The sequence below is a fragment of the Pelobates fuscus genome, chromosome 7 (assembly GCF_036172605.1).
Source record: "Pelobates fuscus isolate aPelFus1 chromosome 7, aPelFus1.pri, whole genome shotgun sequence".
Taxonomy (NCBI): domain Eukaryota; kingdom Metazoa; phylum Chordata; class Amphibia; order Anura; family Pelobatidae; genus Pelobates; species Pelobates fuscus.
The window spans coordinates 207,633,852-207,653,931 of NC_086323.1; the positions used below are offsets into that span (position 1 = coordinate 207,633,852).

General features: G+C 42.6%; 1 protein-coding gene across 1 annotated transcript in view; it reads left to right on the forward strand.

Annotated features, from left to right (window-relative positions):
* The window catches only part of NTMT2 (N-terminal Xaa-Pro-Lys N-methyltransferase 2), a 45,562-nt gene extending 36,905 nt beyond the window's left edge, over nucleotides 1-8,657 (forward strand). Inside the window, exons 3-4 of the mRNA XM_063427606.1 lie at nucleotides 5,026-5,275; nucleotides 7,387-8,657. Of these exons, the coding sequence (XP_063283676.1) occupies nucleotides 5,026-5,275; nucleotides 7,387-7,643 (507 nt within the window). The 3' untranslated portion in view covers nucleotides 7,644-8,657. The remainder of the gene's footprint in view (nucleotides 1-5,025; nucleotides 5,276-7,386) is intronic.
* Nucleotides 8,658-20,080: the final 11,423 nt, after the last annotated feature.

The following is a 20,080-nucleotide window of genomic DNA, read 5'->3' on the forward strand; positions in this document are numbered from 1 at the left end:
ATGGGAGCAATGATAGAGGAGTATCCCTTAATGAAACGTCTGTAGTAATTGGAGAAACCAATAAATCTCTGGATAGCCTTGAGACCCTTAGGTAAAGGCCAATCTAATATGGATTGGAGCTTCTCCGGATCCATTTCAAACCCCTCCCCAGAAATCACATAACCAAGAAAGGTAGTTTGGGATTGGTCAAAGCTGCATTTCTCTAATTTGCAGTATAAGCCATGCTGAAGAAGTTTGTGTAAAACCCTTCTGACTTGTCCGTGGTGAGTTTCAATATCCCTGGAATGTATAAGTATATCATCAAGGTATACAATCACACAGTCATCTTGAAACTCCCTAAGAACCTCATTAATAAGGTCCTGAAATACCGCCGGGGCATTGCAGAGACCAAAAGGCATTACAGTATACTCATAGTGCCCATATCGAGTATTGAATGCAGTTTTCCACTCGTCTCCGTCGTGAATTCTCACCAAATTATAAGCACCTCTAAGATCTAACTTAGTGAAAATCTTAGAACTTTTTAATCGATCAAAAAGCTCGGTGATCAAGGGAATCGGATATACATTTCTAATGGTTATCTTGTTAAGACCTCGGTAGTCAATGCAGGGTCTTAAAGAACCATCCTTCTTTTTAACAAAAAAAAATCCAGCCCCAGCAGGAGAGGAGGATCTTCTAATGAACCCCTTGTCTAGGTTTTCACGAATATACTCCTCTAGAACTAAGTTTTCATTCGTAGACAAAGGGTATACATGGCCCCTGGGGGGCATAGTACCAGAAAGTAAATTAATTTTGCAATCAAAAGGCCTATGTGGTGGTAAGGTATCAGCCTTTCCTTTGTCAAATACTGCCTTTAAATCTTGATACAAGGACGGTATCTGTACTTTGGTAGAGTCGGTAGCGTTATTAAGTGCGTTGACACTACAAAGAGGTGACACTTTCTTTAAACAATTCTCTTGACAATCCTGACCCCACGAAACTATTTCCCCTGATCTCCAATCTATAACGGGGTTATGTCTCTTAAGCCAGGAGTATCCGAGGACTATGGGAACAGAAGGAGATGAAATGAGTAGTAGGGATATTTCCTCCTTGTGTAGAATACCAGTAGTTAAGTTAAGAGGTGTGGTCTCCCGGAAAATCACAGGCTCAACTAAAGGTCTACCATCAATGGCCTCAACAGCCAAGGGTGTCTTCCTTAACTGGGATGGGATAGTGTGTTTGGTGAGAAACTTTTGGTCGATAAAACTCTCAGCAGCGCCGGAGTCTATCAATGCCATAGTCTCTAAAGTTCCCTTTTCCCAAGTTAAAGAGACCGGTAATAGGAGTCTATGTTCTTTGTAGTTATGAGTAGAGGACAAAATCGAAACACCCAAGGTCTGCCCTCTAGAGAAACTTAGGTGCGAGCGTTTCCCGGACGACTGGGACAGCTCAAACGTACATGACCTCTGGCTCCACAATACATACACAGTCCCTCCCTTCTCCTGTACTGTTTCTCCTCCTCTGACAGACGAGTAAGGCCTAACTGCATAGGTTCTGAAACCTGTGGAGTTTTGGTTTCAGAAATTTGAAATGATGGTGCTAGTCTAAAGGAAGATTTACCGGTTCTATCTCGAGTATTCTGCCTCTCCCTTAGACGTTCGTCAATACGAGAGATAAAGGAAATTAAGTCTTCCAGGTTCTCGGGAAGCTCTCTTGTCGCTACCTCATCAAGTATTACATCGGATAATCCATTTAAAAATACGTCTATATAGGCCTGTTCATTCCATTTTACCTCTGCCGCCAAAGACCTGAACTCTAGTGCGTAATCCACAAGTGTTTGGTTGTCTTGTCTAAGGCGCAACAGTAATCTGGCTGCATTGACCCTCCTGCCAGGGGGATCAAAAGTTCTTTTAAAAGCAGCTACAAAGGCATTATAGTTATAGACTAATGGATTATCATTCTCCCACAACGGATTAGCCCATCTCAGAGCTTTCTCAATGAGTAAGGTAATAATAAATCCCACTTTTTCCCTATCAGTAGGGTAGGAACGGGGCTGTAGCTCGAAATGGATACTGATCTGGTTCAAAAAGCCACGACACCTCTCAGGAGAACCAGCATAACGTACAGGTGGGGTAACTCGGGAAGAAGCACCTACAGTAGCTACCTCTAGCCCTGAACCCATAGAAGAAGCAGACATATTGCGCATCTCCTCCGGTGGATTAATAGGACGTGATAGCAGCGCCTGTAGTGCTAGAGCCATCTGATCCATCCTATGATCCATGGCGTCAAACCTAGGATCAGGAGAACCAAGCTGACAATTTGTACCTGCAGGATCCATGGCCCTGTCGTAATGTCAGGATCGGGTCAGGGATCCAACACGCAGAGTACAAAGAGTAGCAGATACGTATACCGGTCCTTAGAATGGCCGGACTTAACGTAAAGCTACGATAGAATGGTCAGAGACAAGCCGAGGTCGAGGGAACGAGAAGACAGGTAAGCGAGAGACAAGCCGGGTCAAGGATAACAGAAAGACAGGAGAGTAAATACCAAAGCCGGGTCAGAACCAAAAGGCAAGAGAATAACAAAGCACTGTGTGACTAGGCAGACTAGAACCACGACAGGGCAATGAGTAAATGAGAGAGCCACTGTTAAGTATCCTGGTTAGGGAGAGAAGACACGCCTCCGGCGGGTCCTGATTCGTCTCCCGAGATTTGAGTGACAGGACATTCCGGGTTGGCGTCATGACGTCGATCTCCGGTCCTCCTGCTATAAAAGGAAGTGACTCCCTCGCGGCCGGCGTTAGCAAGACCGAGTGAACCGCGAGGGGCCGAGGAGACCTGCCGTCCGGACGGATAAACCCCCAAGTCTCTACCTCTCTCAGAGGCAGAGGCCTCAGGTACCCTGACACATATGGGGATGGTTTCTAGGGGCAATTTATGTATTTTCAGGTAGTCATTTGATTAGTAATCTTAGATTCTATCTAATTTTTTCCATATATGAAGGACAGAAACTTCTCTGGAAACTATACAAATGTATACATCATTGAAAGAAAACTAGTCTTTGAAAAAGATCCCATTGAATGGCTGGAGGTGTTACCTTGATGGGGAAACATACAGACTGAACTTCTGGGGCCTACCTGGGGTGCAGGGAAAAACACCTTACTTCTTCGAGGATTCAACTCCTTTTCCAAGACTTACACAGATCCATCTTACAATGGAGGAGATCCCTGTGTCCAATCACACGCCAACCCTGGGATGTAGGGATCACATACCAGTGGTCAGCATCACGTCCTTGACTGTAGCAAATGAAGGTACAATTAATTTGCTGTCTTCTCCATCAGAAGCTGCAGCTTTCATGTAGTCTATAGGCCTTGGCACTGGACCTATGGACTGCTCTGCTTCTCTTGCCATGCAGGGGTGGGGTCCAGGGAGAATCACCCCATTTGTTCAGAGAGGAAGAGGGGAACCTCTCTCTCAGTGACTTGAGCATTGTCACGGCTATTCCTTCTTTCTTCACTTTGTTGTTTAATTTTTAATTACTCAGTTGTACTGTTTCAGACGCCATTAGTCTCCCTCTTATTGTTGCCATCCAGTCCCTTAACTGCACAATCTTTGCACTGCAACATGGCACATTGTAATGCAGACATATACATTCTCCCCCACCCAAGGGTCATACATTCCCAGTTGAGCTACATATTTATGGGTATTGGTACTCCCACAGGTTACACTAGGGTCACCACTAATGCAACAATCTACCATACATACCCACAGCATAACCCCATAGGGAGGGGCTTTAGAACAGGTACTCACTGCACCTCTAGGCCGGCTCCTCACTAAGTTTGACCTCACTAGTTTTATAGTCCAGTGCATTTAGTTTAACATAATATGGGCAGTATTAGTTAGGTGACTATAAACGCATAGTTCCCTCACACTTTCACCAGGATTTTATCCATGACTTATTACATGTAAGTTTTATTGAAATTAATATATGTGTATTCAGAACTTCTCTACCCAGGGTGAAGTGTTGATGTCACTGTTATAAATGGCTGTATTTAACTTGATTGACAAAAAAAAAAAACCATTGAAATGCCTCTATAACATGCGTGCACCTTTTGTCCATGCAATGCCACCAGGAACTCCAAAGGCTAGACGCGTCCACAAATGAAGATATTTATACAAGAGTTCCACGCTCGCTAACGATGCAGATAGAGGAGGAATTACATCTCTGAAAGTGGTTTAACTTTGCACGCAGACTCCAAGTACCATGTTCACTTAAATCACTGAAGCAGTCACGGTGCTTGGAGTAACCCTCTAATTGTAGAAACATATTTAACATTTATTTTTTCTCACATAATGCATGTAGAGTTCAGAGCTGTTAACATTACATTGTCTTTTTATCCTGAGATGGGGCAGGCATGAAATTTGTCGGGTTAGTGGCAGCCAGTAAAATTTAGTGTGTAGCATTTATGTGAGCCCGTTAACAATGATTATTGTCTCCCATTATTCTCTAAGGGAGATGATAAAACTCTCGTCAGCCAGGGATTACCAGTGACCATTGGTAAGATTTGTATCCACTATCCCCTAACGATAGTAAATACCATTTAAACGATAATGGTAAAACTTTAAAACATCACTGGAAACAAGCCCTAAGTTCTTCCCTAAGCTCGATAAGTGCCATGTCCATCGATACAAGTAAATAAGCTATAAATATTTCTATTGGAGCTGCTACCCTCTTCAATGAGTGTTCCAGATATCCAGGCCAGCCGCATCAATTTGACGTCTGTTGACACATAACCCAGAAGAGGGATCTCCAAACATTGATATCAATTATCTCTTCCAACTTCTATCTTCCAAGGAACAAACTGGCCCTTCACTGTTTGCAATTATACCGTATGTCACAACAGGAGAATATATGTGGTCAAAGTAGGTCAATTCACTACAAATGATCTTTCTGGATTTTGTATCATGTGTAGATAAATCAAACATGTCTAACACGTTGACTTGTTATTAAGTGAGATCCGAGATGATCAGCTTGTTTTTCTTTCTACAGGGCCCTGGAAAAGCAGGTACTCAGTTTGCACTAGACTGCGGTGCGGGGATTGGAAGAGTGAGTAAGCATGTCTTACTGCCGATTTTCGACAACATTGAGCTGGTAGACATGACGGAGTCTTTTTTAGAAGAAGCCCAGAATTATCTAGAAGAAGAAGGGGAACGAGTAGAGACTCTTTATTGGTACTGCTTGCAGGACTTCACCCCTGCTCCTAGAAAATACGATGTCATCTGGATGCAGTGGGTGTCAGGTTGGTACACATTGTAGTTTTACAAAATAAACTGTGACAGAAAATGCTAAATTAATTTATGTTGTAAATTGAAATACACGTGGTATCACTTTCCCTGTCAAAATAAAGAACGGGAAACACAATAGGGGATACAGTGTTGGCTATCGTTAATGTTTGAGGTAAAATAGGATCATTCAGTTTTATACTTGAGGTTTTCATTGAGTTTAAGTGGATGCCATTGGAAATTGATGATTGTCGATAAATTATCCCATCAATACTGTTCAAGAATGTCAATGTAGACCATGCCGGGGAGGCTGGTGGGTCAAAAACGTTCCGTGCTACTCCCATACTTTTTTTTTTAGAGAACTGCTTATAGAAAATGAGGAGACTCAGTATTGCTGGGAGATGGGTGTGTGAATCAAAGCCTTATAAACAAGGATGGCGATATGATGGTATTTACAGCCAGGAGGGGAAAAAGATAGAGAGAGGAGGGGTGGGGAGAGCAAACATTTGTTATATAACCAGAGTTTACCAACCAAATTCTTTCACCCCAAATATTAATAACTACATGAAATATTGGTGGAATGCATTTACTGAAAATATCAATACAAACTGCATGAACAGAGAATGACAATGGCAAACAGCTATAAATGGTGACAATATTAAAGTAAAATAATTATATTGCGACAAAGGCAGAATAAATGTTGACAATCTTCCAAGATCCAGTCGGTACCTGAAAGTTGCATGGAGATGATAAAGGAAGAGTCTGAGTTTTTGCTGTGAGCTACTTTTGTGAATTAAGGTCTGACATATTTGACAGAACCATTTCCCTGTCTCAGAATACATGCGCATGCTTTAAGCCAGGGAGAGGAGGTGTGACAGAACCATTTCCCTGTCTCAGAATACATGCGCATGCTTTAAGCCAGGGAGAGGAGGGAAGGAATTTAAAAAAACAAACAAAAAACTGAGCACTGCTAGAGAAAGCAGGGAGGGCTCTAATATAGAAAGCAGAGAAGGGAGGGTTAGGTGTCCATCAATGGTTGCAGGTTGAGCAGGTTCTGGTATCAAATGTCTGATGCATATCAATGAACTTTGACTATATTTAAGTCCACTTCTCTGTTTGCCCATTGTGTTGTCATGGTCTCAGATACCTGACTTGACTTGTTCATCCTTGTCCCAGAGTTCTGATATCCACGACCGTGGCTAGTCCTACGAGTTTGTGTGTTTCTGTGCTCACTGACTTCAGATTCTCTTTCTGTTCTTACAATGTCTGCCTGTACTTAGTTTTAAGCCCGGCCATTCTTAGCACCGGTAATAGATTTTATACACTGTTTGTCCTAGCATTGCTAGTTGGGGCTGTATTAGCCTGGACAGGGCTCGTTTTCTCTAATTCTCACTATATATGTATGATTGTACCAACGTGGCATCTTCATTTCTACCTAGCACCAACCTCCATTGATCTACACATTTTCTGTGTATCTCCATAAGTGTTGAACATCTCTCCAGATCTGCCTGGTTTTATGAACAATGCTATTTCACCCAAGCAGTGGATCAATTAGAGCTATACACTCCTGACATGGGTAACAGATTCACTCTAAAAACATTACATTAACGCAATCAGCGACTTGCTTCGAATTCGTATAATAATCAACGTTATATAGAATTCTATTTACAGGGCTAACACACCAAAGTGAAATTTGTCAGTAATTCAAAGTGAATTCAAAGTGATTTTCAAATTTCAATTCTTTTAATTACTTTATTTACCAATATTAGAAAATATGATTATTTAGAGGACATGGATCCCAATTGTGGGTATTAAACTCAATACAGTCAATTCTTGACACCATATGAATTCCTAAAAGGGACACTCCGGGCCCCTAAAGTATCTTATCTTGCTGGAAGTGGCCAAACTAGAAGCAAAGCTGACTTGGAGAGTTTTTTCCACTTCAGTTATTTTAGTCTGAACTGAAAATTCACTTTGAATTCACTTTGTATTCTTGACAATTCTTACTTTAGTAATTAGCCCTATTAGAGTTTATTTCACTTAGAGGCCTTTGTGAAATCTATGACTATGCTCATAGTATCTGCATGTAGAATGTTTGTTTGTAGTCATTCTTTTTTATCTCTTATAGGTCATCTGACAGATAAAGACCTTTTTGAATTTCTGCTACGTTGCAAACATGGTTTAAAAGAAAATGGTGTCATCATTTTGAAAGACAACGTAGGTAAACAGGGCTGTGTTTTAGACCCGATGGATAGCAGTGTGATCAGGAATATCGATATATTGAGAAACATCATCGATCGGACTGGAATGAGCATCCTAGCTGAAGAAAAACAGCCCGGGTTTCCGGAGCTCTGTGTCCCAATATGGATGATGGCCATTCAGTAAAAATTCTGTAGCTGTAACAGTTTATTATTTGAGTTACATTATAACAATTGAGTATCCATCAGAGAAAATCCAGCTGCTTTTTTTTCTGATATATTTTGCATTTTCAGACTTTATTTAAACCACAATACTGTATTAGGGTATGTAAACCTGGACATATCATCGACCAATGTCAAATAAACATAAAATATTAGATTTTTTTTAATTAAAAGAAATGACAATAGGAATTTATACTTTACATTACGTCAGAATAAAATTCACACAATTTGTTTAATCTAGAAAGTGTAGCTATATTTTATATTTGTTTCGATTGTTACTACATTTTGGAACAAGCCCACATTTTACGTTAACGATATAATTTGAATAAAAACTTGATTAAGCTTTTTTTAATTATAGGACCACACCTTAGAACTCAAGAAAAACTGCAACAACTGAGTGTATATCTAAATCCCCGAATGGAACCAAACGTACTTAGGAATTATTTTGCTTATGTACTAACTAGAGATTTATTCTAGGTACACCTTAATATCAGATTCATAAGTAGCTATAGAGAAGCAACAAATGTATCACATTTCACCTAGAAAATCGAGTTACAAATAACCACACAAATATAACAAAACTGTGGAAAACAAAGGGTTAAATACAGTTTAATCAAGGTAACAAGAAAAGCACATGCACTAATAGAAATATAAAATGTTATTTACTGTTTATTTTAGTTTTGTAAATTGTGCAGTACAATTATTTTTTCCTGCATCCTAAACATTAACTCCGTAAATGTGGAACCATAATGGGGAGACATTTGTTCCTTCTTCCCCAACCTTTGTATAGGATACGTACATCTCTGGAATGCTTACCGGTTCTTGTTTCTCTTCTAACTTGATTATTTTCAAACAGGAAGTTGATAAAAAAGCTATGTATTTTCAGTGAGGGCTGAGCCAAAGAATTAAGAAAGATTATAGGACCACTATAGTGCCAGGAAAACAAACTCGTTTTCCTGGCACTGTATGGTCTTTGGGTCCCCCCCACCCTCAGGGTCCCACTCCCGCCGGGCTCTAGGGGGAGGAAGGGGTTAAACACTTACCTTTCTTCAGCACCGGGCTCTCTCGGCGCTAGGGACTCTCCTCCCTCTTCGGCTGAATGCGCATGCGCGGCAAGAGTCGCGCGCGCATTCAGTCAGTCCATAGGAAAGCATTCTCAATGCTTTCCTATGGACGCTGGCGTCTTCTCACTGTGAAAATCACAGTGAGAAGCGCGGAAGCGCCTGTAGCGGCTGTCAATGAATGAGACAGCCACTACAGGCTGGATTAACCCTAATGTAAACATAGCAGTTTCTCTGAAACTGCTATGTTTACAGCAGGCAGGGTTAACCCTAGATGGACCTGGCACCCAGACCACTTCATTAAGCTGAAGTGGTCTTGGTGCCTATAGTGGTCCTTTAATCAAGGTAACAAGAAAAGCACATGCACTAATAGAAATATAAAATGTTATTTCCTGTATGTTTATTTTATTTTGTTAAATTGTGCAATACAATAATTTTTTCCTGCATCCTAAATATTAACTCCGTAAATGTGGAACCATAATGGGGAGACATTTGTTCCTTCTTCCCCAACCTTTGTATAGGACACGTACATCTCTGGAATGCTTACCAGTTCTTGTTTCTCTTCAAACTTGATTATTTTCAAGCAGGAAGTTGATCAAAAGCTATGTATTTTCAGTGAGGGCTGAGCCAAAGAATTGAGAAAGTTTATTTTTGTTTATAATGAGCTATCCTAATGATCACCATACCACCTTAAGTGAACATTGGATAGTGGAGAGGTCATCACTAGCTTATCTTGTAAGAAGACTAATAGTAAATCACAGTTGAAGGCTGATACCCTTGCATATCAGATACTTTGATTAAGAGGGAACTGTACTAAGTATCACAGGGTCAATAAACAGTCTATTAGCCAAAGGGATACTTTGTATAACAGAGGTTTCTTCGGTAATTGAATATTTAGAAATTATTATAGCTGATCATTTTAACAAGTTTGTATATACATCATTTTGTATATGGACAAAGATTTGAAACAATTCACCCTTGAAATCAGCACTGTCCCAGCGTTACTGTACGACCTCTTATAACTTTACTTGTTAACAGTCAGTGGGTAATGGTTACTTACCTTTAGTCCATTGGTGCACCGCTTAGCTGATCATATCCCTTAAATCCCTCTCCAGGATATAGACTCCATCACCAACTCGCAGTACCAGTCATCACACAGGATGATTGGAACTGCAGTAAAAACTGATAGATGCCATCTTGTAGCTTCTGTCAATTTACACATTTCCCAACTCATTGTTTAGTGAATATGGCTATGGTTTGATGTTCAAACATCCATGGACAACACCTGCACAGGTGCACCGGAGTGCACCGGACACTCTAAGCACCTTAGCCACCGCAGCTTGGCTGGGGTCTTGCCGTCCCTTTTAACCCTGGACAAAACTCCTGGATCCAGCTCCCAGTGAGAAGACCTCTCCTCCACGAGAGTATAGCAGGTAGAGCAGTGTAGCTCTTACAAGAGCTGGGGATTATAGCTGGTATAGCGGTTCCCTACAATCACAAGACGAGGCTCTATGTTGAGAGTAAAGATGAACACTTTAATGGCAGCCACAACTGGCCTTATATGCAGGTCCATATGCAAGGGGCACTCCCTCTGGACCTGAGAGTAGACTACAGTAAAAACACTCCAACATAAAACAAGAAAATCCCTCCTCTGTGCCTGGGAGATAATTGAGTCAAGCACTGTATTAAACTCAGTTATCTCTAGGCACAGAAAACATACATTTTTACAAAACCCCAAAACTACCTTCAAACACACAAACCGCCCACAAAAGTTACATCCCCTGATAGCCCCAATCTGAGTGACCAACACATCGTAAAATCACCTAGATTGGTTCACTGGTTCAGGAATTTCCTGAAAGTCATAATTTGACCGACCGCAACCATGGTCCCATGCTCAAAATAGTTCCAGAGAATCAGGGCTTGCAGTTGGTCTAATTCAGTAGTTTAAAAACCGAACATAGTCAATGTTCTTACCCTGGAGCTTGTTCACCTTGTACGAGGGAATGTCCACCGAACAGTACTTTTCTAAGTTGTGTAAAACTGAACCTGGAAGGCAATCCTGGAAGTCCAGCGGTGTTTGGGAGTTTCAGTGTCCGAAAACAGTTCGATGAAGTCGACTACCAAACACCGCTGCCTGCGTTTGTGAGAACAAGATGGCCGCCACCTCGTGGTCATTCATGCGAACAGCAGCCACCCAGACGAACACTTGGAACACTGCGGTGGAAAGTGTTACAAACTGTCAATTAGACTTAACAAGCTCCCGGGTGGTCTCTGGTTCGTGCGGCTGGTCGGTAACTGAACCATATAATCCCAATTGCAATTTTAATGTATTTTAGCCAGGTCTGTTGCAGGGGGCCATAGTCTCGATGCAGGAGGCTGGCAAGCAGGCCCCTCCAAGAACACGTGGCAGAGGCATTTCTGCCACAACCTACTTTTACCTTGCATCTGAAATCCACTTTGGCACAGTGTGCTTTGAGGACCATGCAGTTTGTTGGATTGCAAAGTACTTATGGTGCTTAGACTGACCCATTTTTTCTCCATTATACTAGTTGCAATACCACATTTTTAATTCTTTTAATTATGTGTAAAAAGTCAGGTTTAACTAGTATTAGAAAACATAGTTATTTAGAGGACACGGATCCTAATTGTTGGTATTCAACTCTTTCCAGTGAGGTCAAACCATATGAATTCCTTACAGGGGCACTCCGGATCCCTTAAGTGCATCATGAGTGAAGAGTGTGTCCTATTTTTTCATTTTGCAAAAAATGCAGATTAGAACATGGTAATTTAATAAATTGACCTGGTTACACCTCCCTGGCTGTCAATCAAACAACAGGTCCTGTTACTTCCTGGTTTGTGTAGTTAAGTGCAGATAAACTCAAGAGGCAGCAATTGCCCGGAGCACCTTCTCATTGAGCTGTATTGGAAGGTCTGTGATTGGACAGACACAGAAAGGAGGGATCGGTAGCTTCAGCAAGATGTGTTTAGATATATCCCCAATGTAAAATGCATAATAATACTTATTTTATGTATTTCTTTTTATTCGGTCAGTGGAGTGTTCCTTTAAGAGTTCATCACAGCTTTTGAGGTTTCCTGTCTTTTTTTAATACTGTTTTTTTAAATAATTTTAATATCAGTCAGCCTTTTTACTGGCTGTAATTATTCACATGGCTTTATGTCAGATTTGGAAATTGCTGATCTATGTGACAAAGTCACTTCGCGTCAGACTTTATACAGTAAAACTCCACCTCGTATTATATTTATCAATGCAACCTTCTCGAACAAAAATACTGTCTGTCTAAGATCTCAGTCTGTTAAAGATTGATATAAAAACCAGGATTTATAAGCTTTTCATGTTACTGACGGTAATTTATTATTACATATTATCTCGGTCATTTATTTAATAAATTGATTATAATTGAATAAATAATAATGTGGTCATGTCTTCCTATTACCATTCATTTATTGTATTGTCTGTCTACACATGATACTTTGTCACGTAAGTCAACAACTGATATTTTGTTTTCATTTTAGTCAAATACTATTTAACTCTTAGGCATTTAAAGGGTTGCTCCAAGCATCATGATAACACCAGTGATTTGAAGTGGTTATGGTGCCTGGGCTCTGTACGTGCTGTGTTTCACTGTGAGACGCCGACACATAGAGTTTAACCTCTCTGTTGCTGGAGGTGTAACTCTACCGCTGGCAGCCTCATTGGGGTGTCATCACGTTACAAGATTTCTGGTCTGGCTAATATCAAATCTGTGCAAAATGTATTGCAGAGCGTGCCATTCATTGGCCGAGAGCAGTCACCTGACACTCTCAGCCAATGAATGGCAACTGAATCGGCGTCTGACTTTTGTAGAGCTGAATTGGTCTTTCAGCCACATTTACTAATACTAAGTAAAGATTACCTAGTATTAGTAAATTCTGCCCCTACTCGCGGTATAGCTAATGTCTAATAAACAGTGTGCAGTCATAAACCTATGGGGGCACTAAAGTAAAATAAGGGGGGGGGACCTATTGTCCTCCCGCCCGGCCCCCACCTCTGCACGGTGGGTGGGGGCCCTACATAACAATGAGGGGGGGGGACCTACTGTCCTCCCCGCCAGCCCCCACCCCTGAGCGGCAGGTGAGGACCATAAAGATAATGAGGGGGGGCTACTGTCCTCCCCCCGGCCCCCACCCCTGCGCGGTGGGTGGCGGCCATAAATCACAATGGGGAGGACAGTAGGCCCCCACCCCTGGGCAGCGGGTGGGGGCCACAAAGATAATGAGAGGGGGGACCTACTGTCCTCCCCCCTCGGCCCCCACCCCTGGGCGGCGGGTGGGGACCACAAAGATAATTGTGGATGACCTACTGTCCTCCCCCCAGCCCCCACCACTGGGCGGCGGGTAGGGGCCCTAAGACAAACCCCCTCCTTCAAAGGTGACGAGGGGTCCCCAAGCCCCTAGTCACCCATCCCCACTAATGGAAGATAGTAGTTTAATATCGGTATTAATCAATGATATAGGTCTGTAGTTGCTTACCAGCTCCACGTTTTTATCAGCTTTTGGAAAAGGCACAATATTTGCCATTAGCAGCTCCTCTGGGCACTCTCCTGTTTCCATTATATGATTGAAGACTATGGTTAGTTCTCCTTTAAGCCAGTTCTTCACTGATTTGTAAAATCTGTTTGTGAAGCCATCTGGGCCTGGAGCCGTCTTTATTTTAAGTTTATCGATTGCTTTTTCTACCTACTCCTCTGTGATTGACTGGTTTAGTTGCCCTAGTTGGTCCGGTTGTATTTTTGGAATGGGCAGATCCATGAGGAATCTCTCAATCTCGTTTGGGTCCCCAAATGTCTCTTTTGGTAGGCCGTACAAGTCTTGGTAGAATCTTTCGAATGCTTCACCAATTTTCTCGGGAGCCATTACATAAGTGTCCTTCTCTTTTATTTTATAAATTACACGCTTACTTCTTTCCTTCTTCAGCCTGTTGGTCATCATGGATTCTGGTTTGTTGCCTTTTAGGTACCACTTAACTTGGAGCGCTTCTAGTTGTTTCGATGCTTTATCTGCTAATTGCTCATTAATCTGAGTTTCTATTTCATTAATCTTACAAGCACCTTGTGTAGACGGGGTTATTTTGTTTTGATTTTTGTGTTCATTTAATGTAATGTATAACTTTGATAAGGGTTGGAATCCTTTTTTATTTACAGTTGATGTCAGCTTGACTAAGTGACCTCTTATTACACATTTTTATGCGCACCAGACTGTAATCTCTGAGGTGCCTTTATCTTTGTTTTCCTCAAAGAAGCATTTTGTTATCTTTTCTAGTTCTTCCAAGTTGCTATTCTTGTATAATAGGAAATCTTTGGTCCGACCACGTTATGTCCTGTATCTCGATTTTTTTGACAATGTAGAGCATGGCTACATCTCCCACCATGTAGTCTATTCTCGAATCTGAGTTCTATGTTTTCGAATAACATGTGTAGTCCAATTCTGTAGGATGGAATGTTCTCCACATGTCTCTTAGATTATATTTATTGAATAAATGTTGCAGTTTATTCTCGTTTTTGTTTTTGTTGGCTTTCTGACTTTTCCTATCTTTTGATGGATCCGCCACACAATTGAAGTCTCCCGTTATTAGTACCAAACCTTGTCGAATCTCGTCTACCTTCTTAAACATTTTGGAAACAAATTTGATTGGAGCCTTGTTAGGGGCATATATGTTAACCTGTGTATAGAACTTGTTGTTAATTTAACATATCAAGAGCCCTTCTGGGTCTAAATCCTGGAATTTAATAGTTAAAGAAATATTACTTGCAAACAGAAATGCCACGCCGCTTTTTCCCCCCCTTTCTAATGCAGCACTTATGATTGTAGGGAATCTAGAAGAATGTATTGTCTTTTCTATAGACTTTATCCAGTGGGTTTCTGGGATTTTGTCAAATAATCTAGAATTATTAACCTTTTATTTGGTGTATTTATCCCCCGGGCGTTTATCGAAATCAGCTTAATTTATAGTGATCTTTTTATTTTTTTAGGCTCTCTCTATTAGATCTGATTGACTGCTATTTAGACCAAAGAATTTTATAGTTTTGTTGTTAACGAACAAATAAGACGGGTTGATCCATTGTATAGGCATCGACCTAAAACTAATAAGAGGTGTGGTGGGACGTACCTACCATACCGTATCTTGGGTGATTTTCCCTTCTTTTTGTCTCCTCTCTTACCATCCTCCTATTTTATAAAATATGTGAGTATCTGTGTTTTATTTTATTTTAAATTACTTGTTGTAACGGACCGTTTCACTTACAAGAGGATAAAACCCAGTTTAGGCGATATCCCCCTTTTCCATAGACCAGCAGCTACAGCAATCACCAATCTCCCGAACTGCAAACTGTACGAATTCTGGAAACTCCCGAACTGGAAACACACGAACCCTGGAATCAGCCAAACAGGAAAAGCATACAATCCGCTTACACTCCTGGCAGTCAGCATACAATCCAATTCCCCCAAAAACAAGACAACACATCGGTTTGAGGGTCAAGCAGAATCTCAGGTCTGGAACACCCAGCCTGCTTTTTATTACAGTTGTGCACATACAGGACACACCCAGGGGGAGGCATAAAACAACCAATCAAGTATTAGAACAACCCACGCATCCCCTCCCCTCAGATAAGCAGTTAACATAATTTATTACATACAGTAAAAATACAGTTTCCACACATACTCTGTAACTTTAAAACCATACATCACATTCACATAAAAATACATATCCACAATCAATCCATTCAGGGGAACAACATATTAAAAAATGGCATGGCATGAATCAGACCAGGGGTTCAAAAGTTAGTAAAAGTATATTTTGTTCCCCCTGGCTGGCAGTATTTTAATCTGGCTCAAACAGTAAAAGTAAAACATCCCCACAATGCATCCTGGCTTCCTCCCTTCTGCCCTGGAGATTATTGGAGAAGTAATCCAATTATCTCCCAGGTCAAAGACCTCCATTACACATGTGGGGACCTAAATACAGGATTATGTTTTAAAATATATAAAGTTACTTTTTATACATTAAACACAGACATGTAACATATCCCCAGATAGCTCAGGTCTGCGTGCACATTATTAAGTGAATGGCACGCAGACCACACAAATACAGTTTAATTGCCATGGAGCCAAAGTCTGTCCCATAGTCTTTCATTATATGAATAGGCTCCATGGCATAGCTATCTGGGGGTATCACTGCTCACACAGGGCAAGTACCGAATGGCCCCACTGTGTTTAAAGGGCCAGAATGAGTGACATGCACTCTGTTAGGGCCGAATACGTTTTGTAAAAGGGCCCAATCTCCCAGGGCCATAGTCCAAAGGCAAGAAGCGGGCAAGCAGCCCCCTCCAAGGACACGTGGCAAGTTCGGTTTCGCCACACTTCTCCCCTTTACCCCCCAGACTAACAGGGTATCTGACCTCCTGCCGGTCAGTGCCCTGGTTAGTCCAGCAACCCACCCACGAAGCACAAACAGCAGTACCTCCCACCCACAATAAATGTTTACTCCACCTGGATAAAGTAGCAGCTTGTCCAGGTTCAGGTTCCTCACCACGGCTGTGCGGGGAGCTGGTAGACTGCCTTGGTGGGTTGCTGAGTGGGCAGAGACCAGCGGTACTCTGCCCTGGTGCCAGCGCTACCACTGAAGTAGCCTGATTGGAGCCTGGTTGTGGGAGGGGGAGACCGACCGTCTCCCCTCTGGGTACACAGCTCTGGGGCTGGGGGACAGGACCGACCGTCCCTACCCCTTGGGCTGTAAGTGCAGAGACTATGATCCCATCTGCACAGTTGCGGGGCTCAACATCTCCCCTTGGTGGGTTAGGCTGCCGCTGGAGAGAGGGTGTAACAAGCTCCTCTCTCTGGACTGTCAACTGCCACTGGGGAGAGGGGTTAACAGGCTCCTCTCCCTGACACTCTCTCTGCTGGTGGAGAGGGGAACCAGCTGTCTCCCCTTTCATTATTTTGTCCTGCTGCTGGGGTGTGAGACTGACGGTCTATGCTCCCTGCAGGACACACTGCCGCTGGGAGGAAGGACGACACCTTCAGCTCCCTGGGGTACACACTGTCGCTGGGGAGGAAGGATTGCACCTTCAGCTCCCTGGGGTACACACTGCCGCTGGGGAGGAAGGACGACACCTTCAGCTCCCTGGGATACACACTGCCGCTGGGGAGGAAGGATTGCACCTTCAGCTCCCTGGGACATACACTGCCGCTGGGGAGGAAGGACGGCACCTTCAGCTCCCTGAGATACAATCTGCCGCTGGGGAGGAAGGACGACACCTTCAGCTCCCTGGGATACACACTGCCGCTGGGGAGGAAGGATTGCACCTTCAGCTCCCTGGGGTACACACTGCCGCTGGGGAGGAAGGACGACACCTTCAGCTCCCTGGGATACACACTGCCGCTGGGGAGGAAGGATTGCACCTTCAGCTCCCTGGGACACACACTGCCGCTGGGGAGGAAGGACGGCACCTTCAGCTCCCTGAGATACAATCTGCCGCTGGGGAGGAAGGACGACACCTTCAGCTCCCTGTGATACAATCTGCCGCTGGGGAGGAAGGACGGAACCTTTAGCTCCCTGTGATACAATCTGCCGCTGGGGAGGAAGGACAGCACCTTTAGCTCCCTGGGACTTACTCTGCCACTGGGGAGGAAGGACGGCACCTTTAGCTCCCTGGGTTACACACTGCCGCCTCAGGGGAAGACGGCTAACCTCCTCGGATGCAGCCTCTACTCTGCTGCTGTAACACTCTTTCCGCTGAGCATACTCTCCGTCCATCCTTTATTTTCGCTTAGCCATGACCTGGTTCCAGATCCCCTGGAATATCTCCATGGATACATAACCCCCATACTGGGCCACTCGCTGCTTCACCTCGGCCAGACCATAATCTTCAGCGTCAGAGCCTTCCATACTTGTCCTTCCATACTTGTCTGCTCCAAGTCGCTGGATACCTCTGCTGCCAGGGGCGCTGCACGAGTGCTAACGTTGCCCTCAATTTGTAACTCCAAGGAATTGTTGTTGTCTGTAGCTGTCCTTCTGGCTGTAGGAACGATCCCGCCGCTTGCCACCAATTGTAACGGACCGTTTCACTTACAAGAGGATAAAACCCAGTTTAGGCGTACAATTTCTTTTCCAATTTCTTTTCCCCTTTTCCATAGACCAGCAGCTACAGCAATCACCAATCTCCCGAACTGCAACTGTACGAATTCTGGAAACTCCCGAACTGGAAACACACGAACCCTGGAATCAGCCGAACAGGAAAAGCATACATTCCGCTTACACTCCTGGCAGTCAGCATACAATCCAATTCCCCCCAAAACGAGACGACACATCGGTTTGAGGGTCAAGCAGAATCTGAGGTCCCGGCACACCCAGCCTGCTTTTTATTACGGTTGTGCACATACAGGACACACCCAGGGGGAGGCATAAAATAACCAATCAAGTAACAGTACAACCCACACATCCCTTCCCCTCAGATAAGCAGTTAACAATTTATTACATACAGTAAAAATACAGTTTCCACACATACTCTGTAACTTTAAAACCATACATCACATTCACATAAAAATACACATCCACAATCAATCCATTCAGGGGAACAACATATTAAAAAATGGCATGGCATGAATCAGACCAGGGGTTCAAAAGTTAGTAAAAGTATATTTTGTTCCCCCTGGCTGGCAGTATTTTAATCTGGCTCAAACAGTAAAAGTAAAACATCCCCACAATGCATCCTGGCTTCCTCCCTTCTGCCCTGGAGATAATTGGAGAAGTAATCCAATTATCTCCCAGGTCAAAGACAAAACTCCATTACACATGTGGGGACCTAAATACAGGATTATGTTTTAAAATATATAAAGTTACTTTTTATACATTAAACACAGACATGTAACATATCCCCAGATAGCTCAGGTCTGCGTGCACATTATTAGGTGAATGGCATGCAGACCACACAAATACAGTTTAATTGCCATGGAGCCAAAGTCTGTCCCATAGTCTTTCATTATATGAATAGGCTCCATGGCATAGCTATCTGGGGGTATCACTGCTCACACAGGGCAAGTACCGAATGGCCCCACTGTGTTTAAAGGGCCAGAATGAGTGACATGCACTCTGTTAGGGCCGAATACGTTTTGTAAAAGGGCCCAATCTCCCAGGGCCATAGTCCAAAGGCAAGAGGCGGGCAAGCAGCCCCCTCCAAGGACACGTGACGAGGCCGGTTTTGTCCACACTTGTGTATACGGATCTTTTTCTTTTACTTTCCCCTTGTGTTTTACTTCTTTTCGTTCAGAATATTAGTAAGTGCCTAAATTTATATATCTTAAGTACCTATTATTTCCTTTGTCTTTGAATTGCCCATGTGTTTATATCATTCTCTTCATTCCCTTATTTATCTGTGTTTGGTGCAAAAGAGAAAAAAAAACAAAAAAAACCTTTTTGGTTAGTCTTAGACAATCCACATGCTTTCCTATTGTATCTCTAAACCCCATAATAACTTCTTTCCTTCCTATCCAACCCTACCCGCATACAGAAGCCCCTATTCCCCTTTGCCCACCCACTTCCTCCTTACGTGCCAAAGCAGTTACCAATTCTATTTTCCTCCATCCACTTTTTAAGTTCATCTACATTACTGCAATGTGTAAGTTTCCCCTCAAACATTATGATGATCCTTGTAGGGAAACCCCAGCGATAGTTAATATTATTTTGTATTAAGATGAGTGTGGCTGCGGAGAACGATCTCCTTTTTATTCTAGTTGTCCATGACAGATCTTGAAATACTTTAAGCATGTCATATTTTTCTGAACATCCATTATTTTGTATAGCACTTGAGATTTGCATTTTTAGTTTGAAGGTGGTACAGCACAATATCACATCCCTTGGAAGGTGTTCTGGAACTCCAATGGGTTTGTCTACCCAATGACATCTCTCAATCATAGGGATCTTCTGGTCCCATTCTATCTCCAGATCTTTAAAGAATTCTTCTATATATGATTCCAGATTTGTTTGCTTGACTTGTTCAGGAATACCTCTGATTCTCAAGTTGTTCCGTCTTGCACGGTCCTCCAATTCTGTCAATTTGCCCTTGATTTCCTCTGTTTTTTCCTCTCTGTTCTTGTTGATGTTTCCCATCTGTTCCAATTCCTTTATTTTTCCTTCCATAGCCAGCAGCCTTTGATTAAGCGTGGCGAGGTCTATCTTAATGTCTTTATTTTTATTTTGTATTTCTTCTCTTATGGTCTGGAATTGGCTGTCTAGATGTTTGAGCAAATCGTCATATTCCCTTTTTTCTTCACTTTGCTCTCTTTC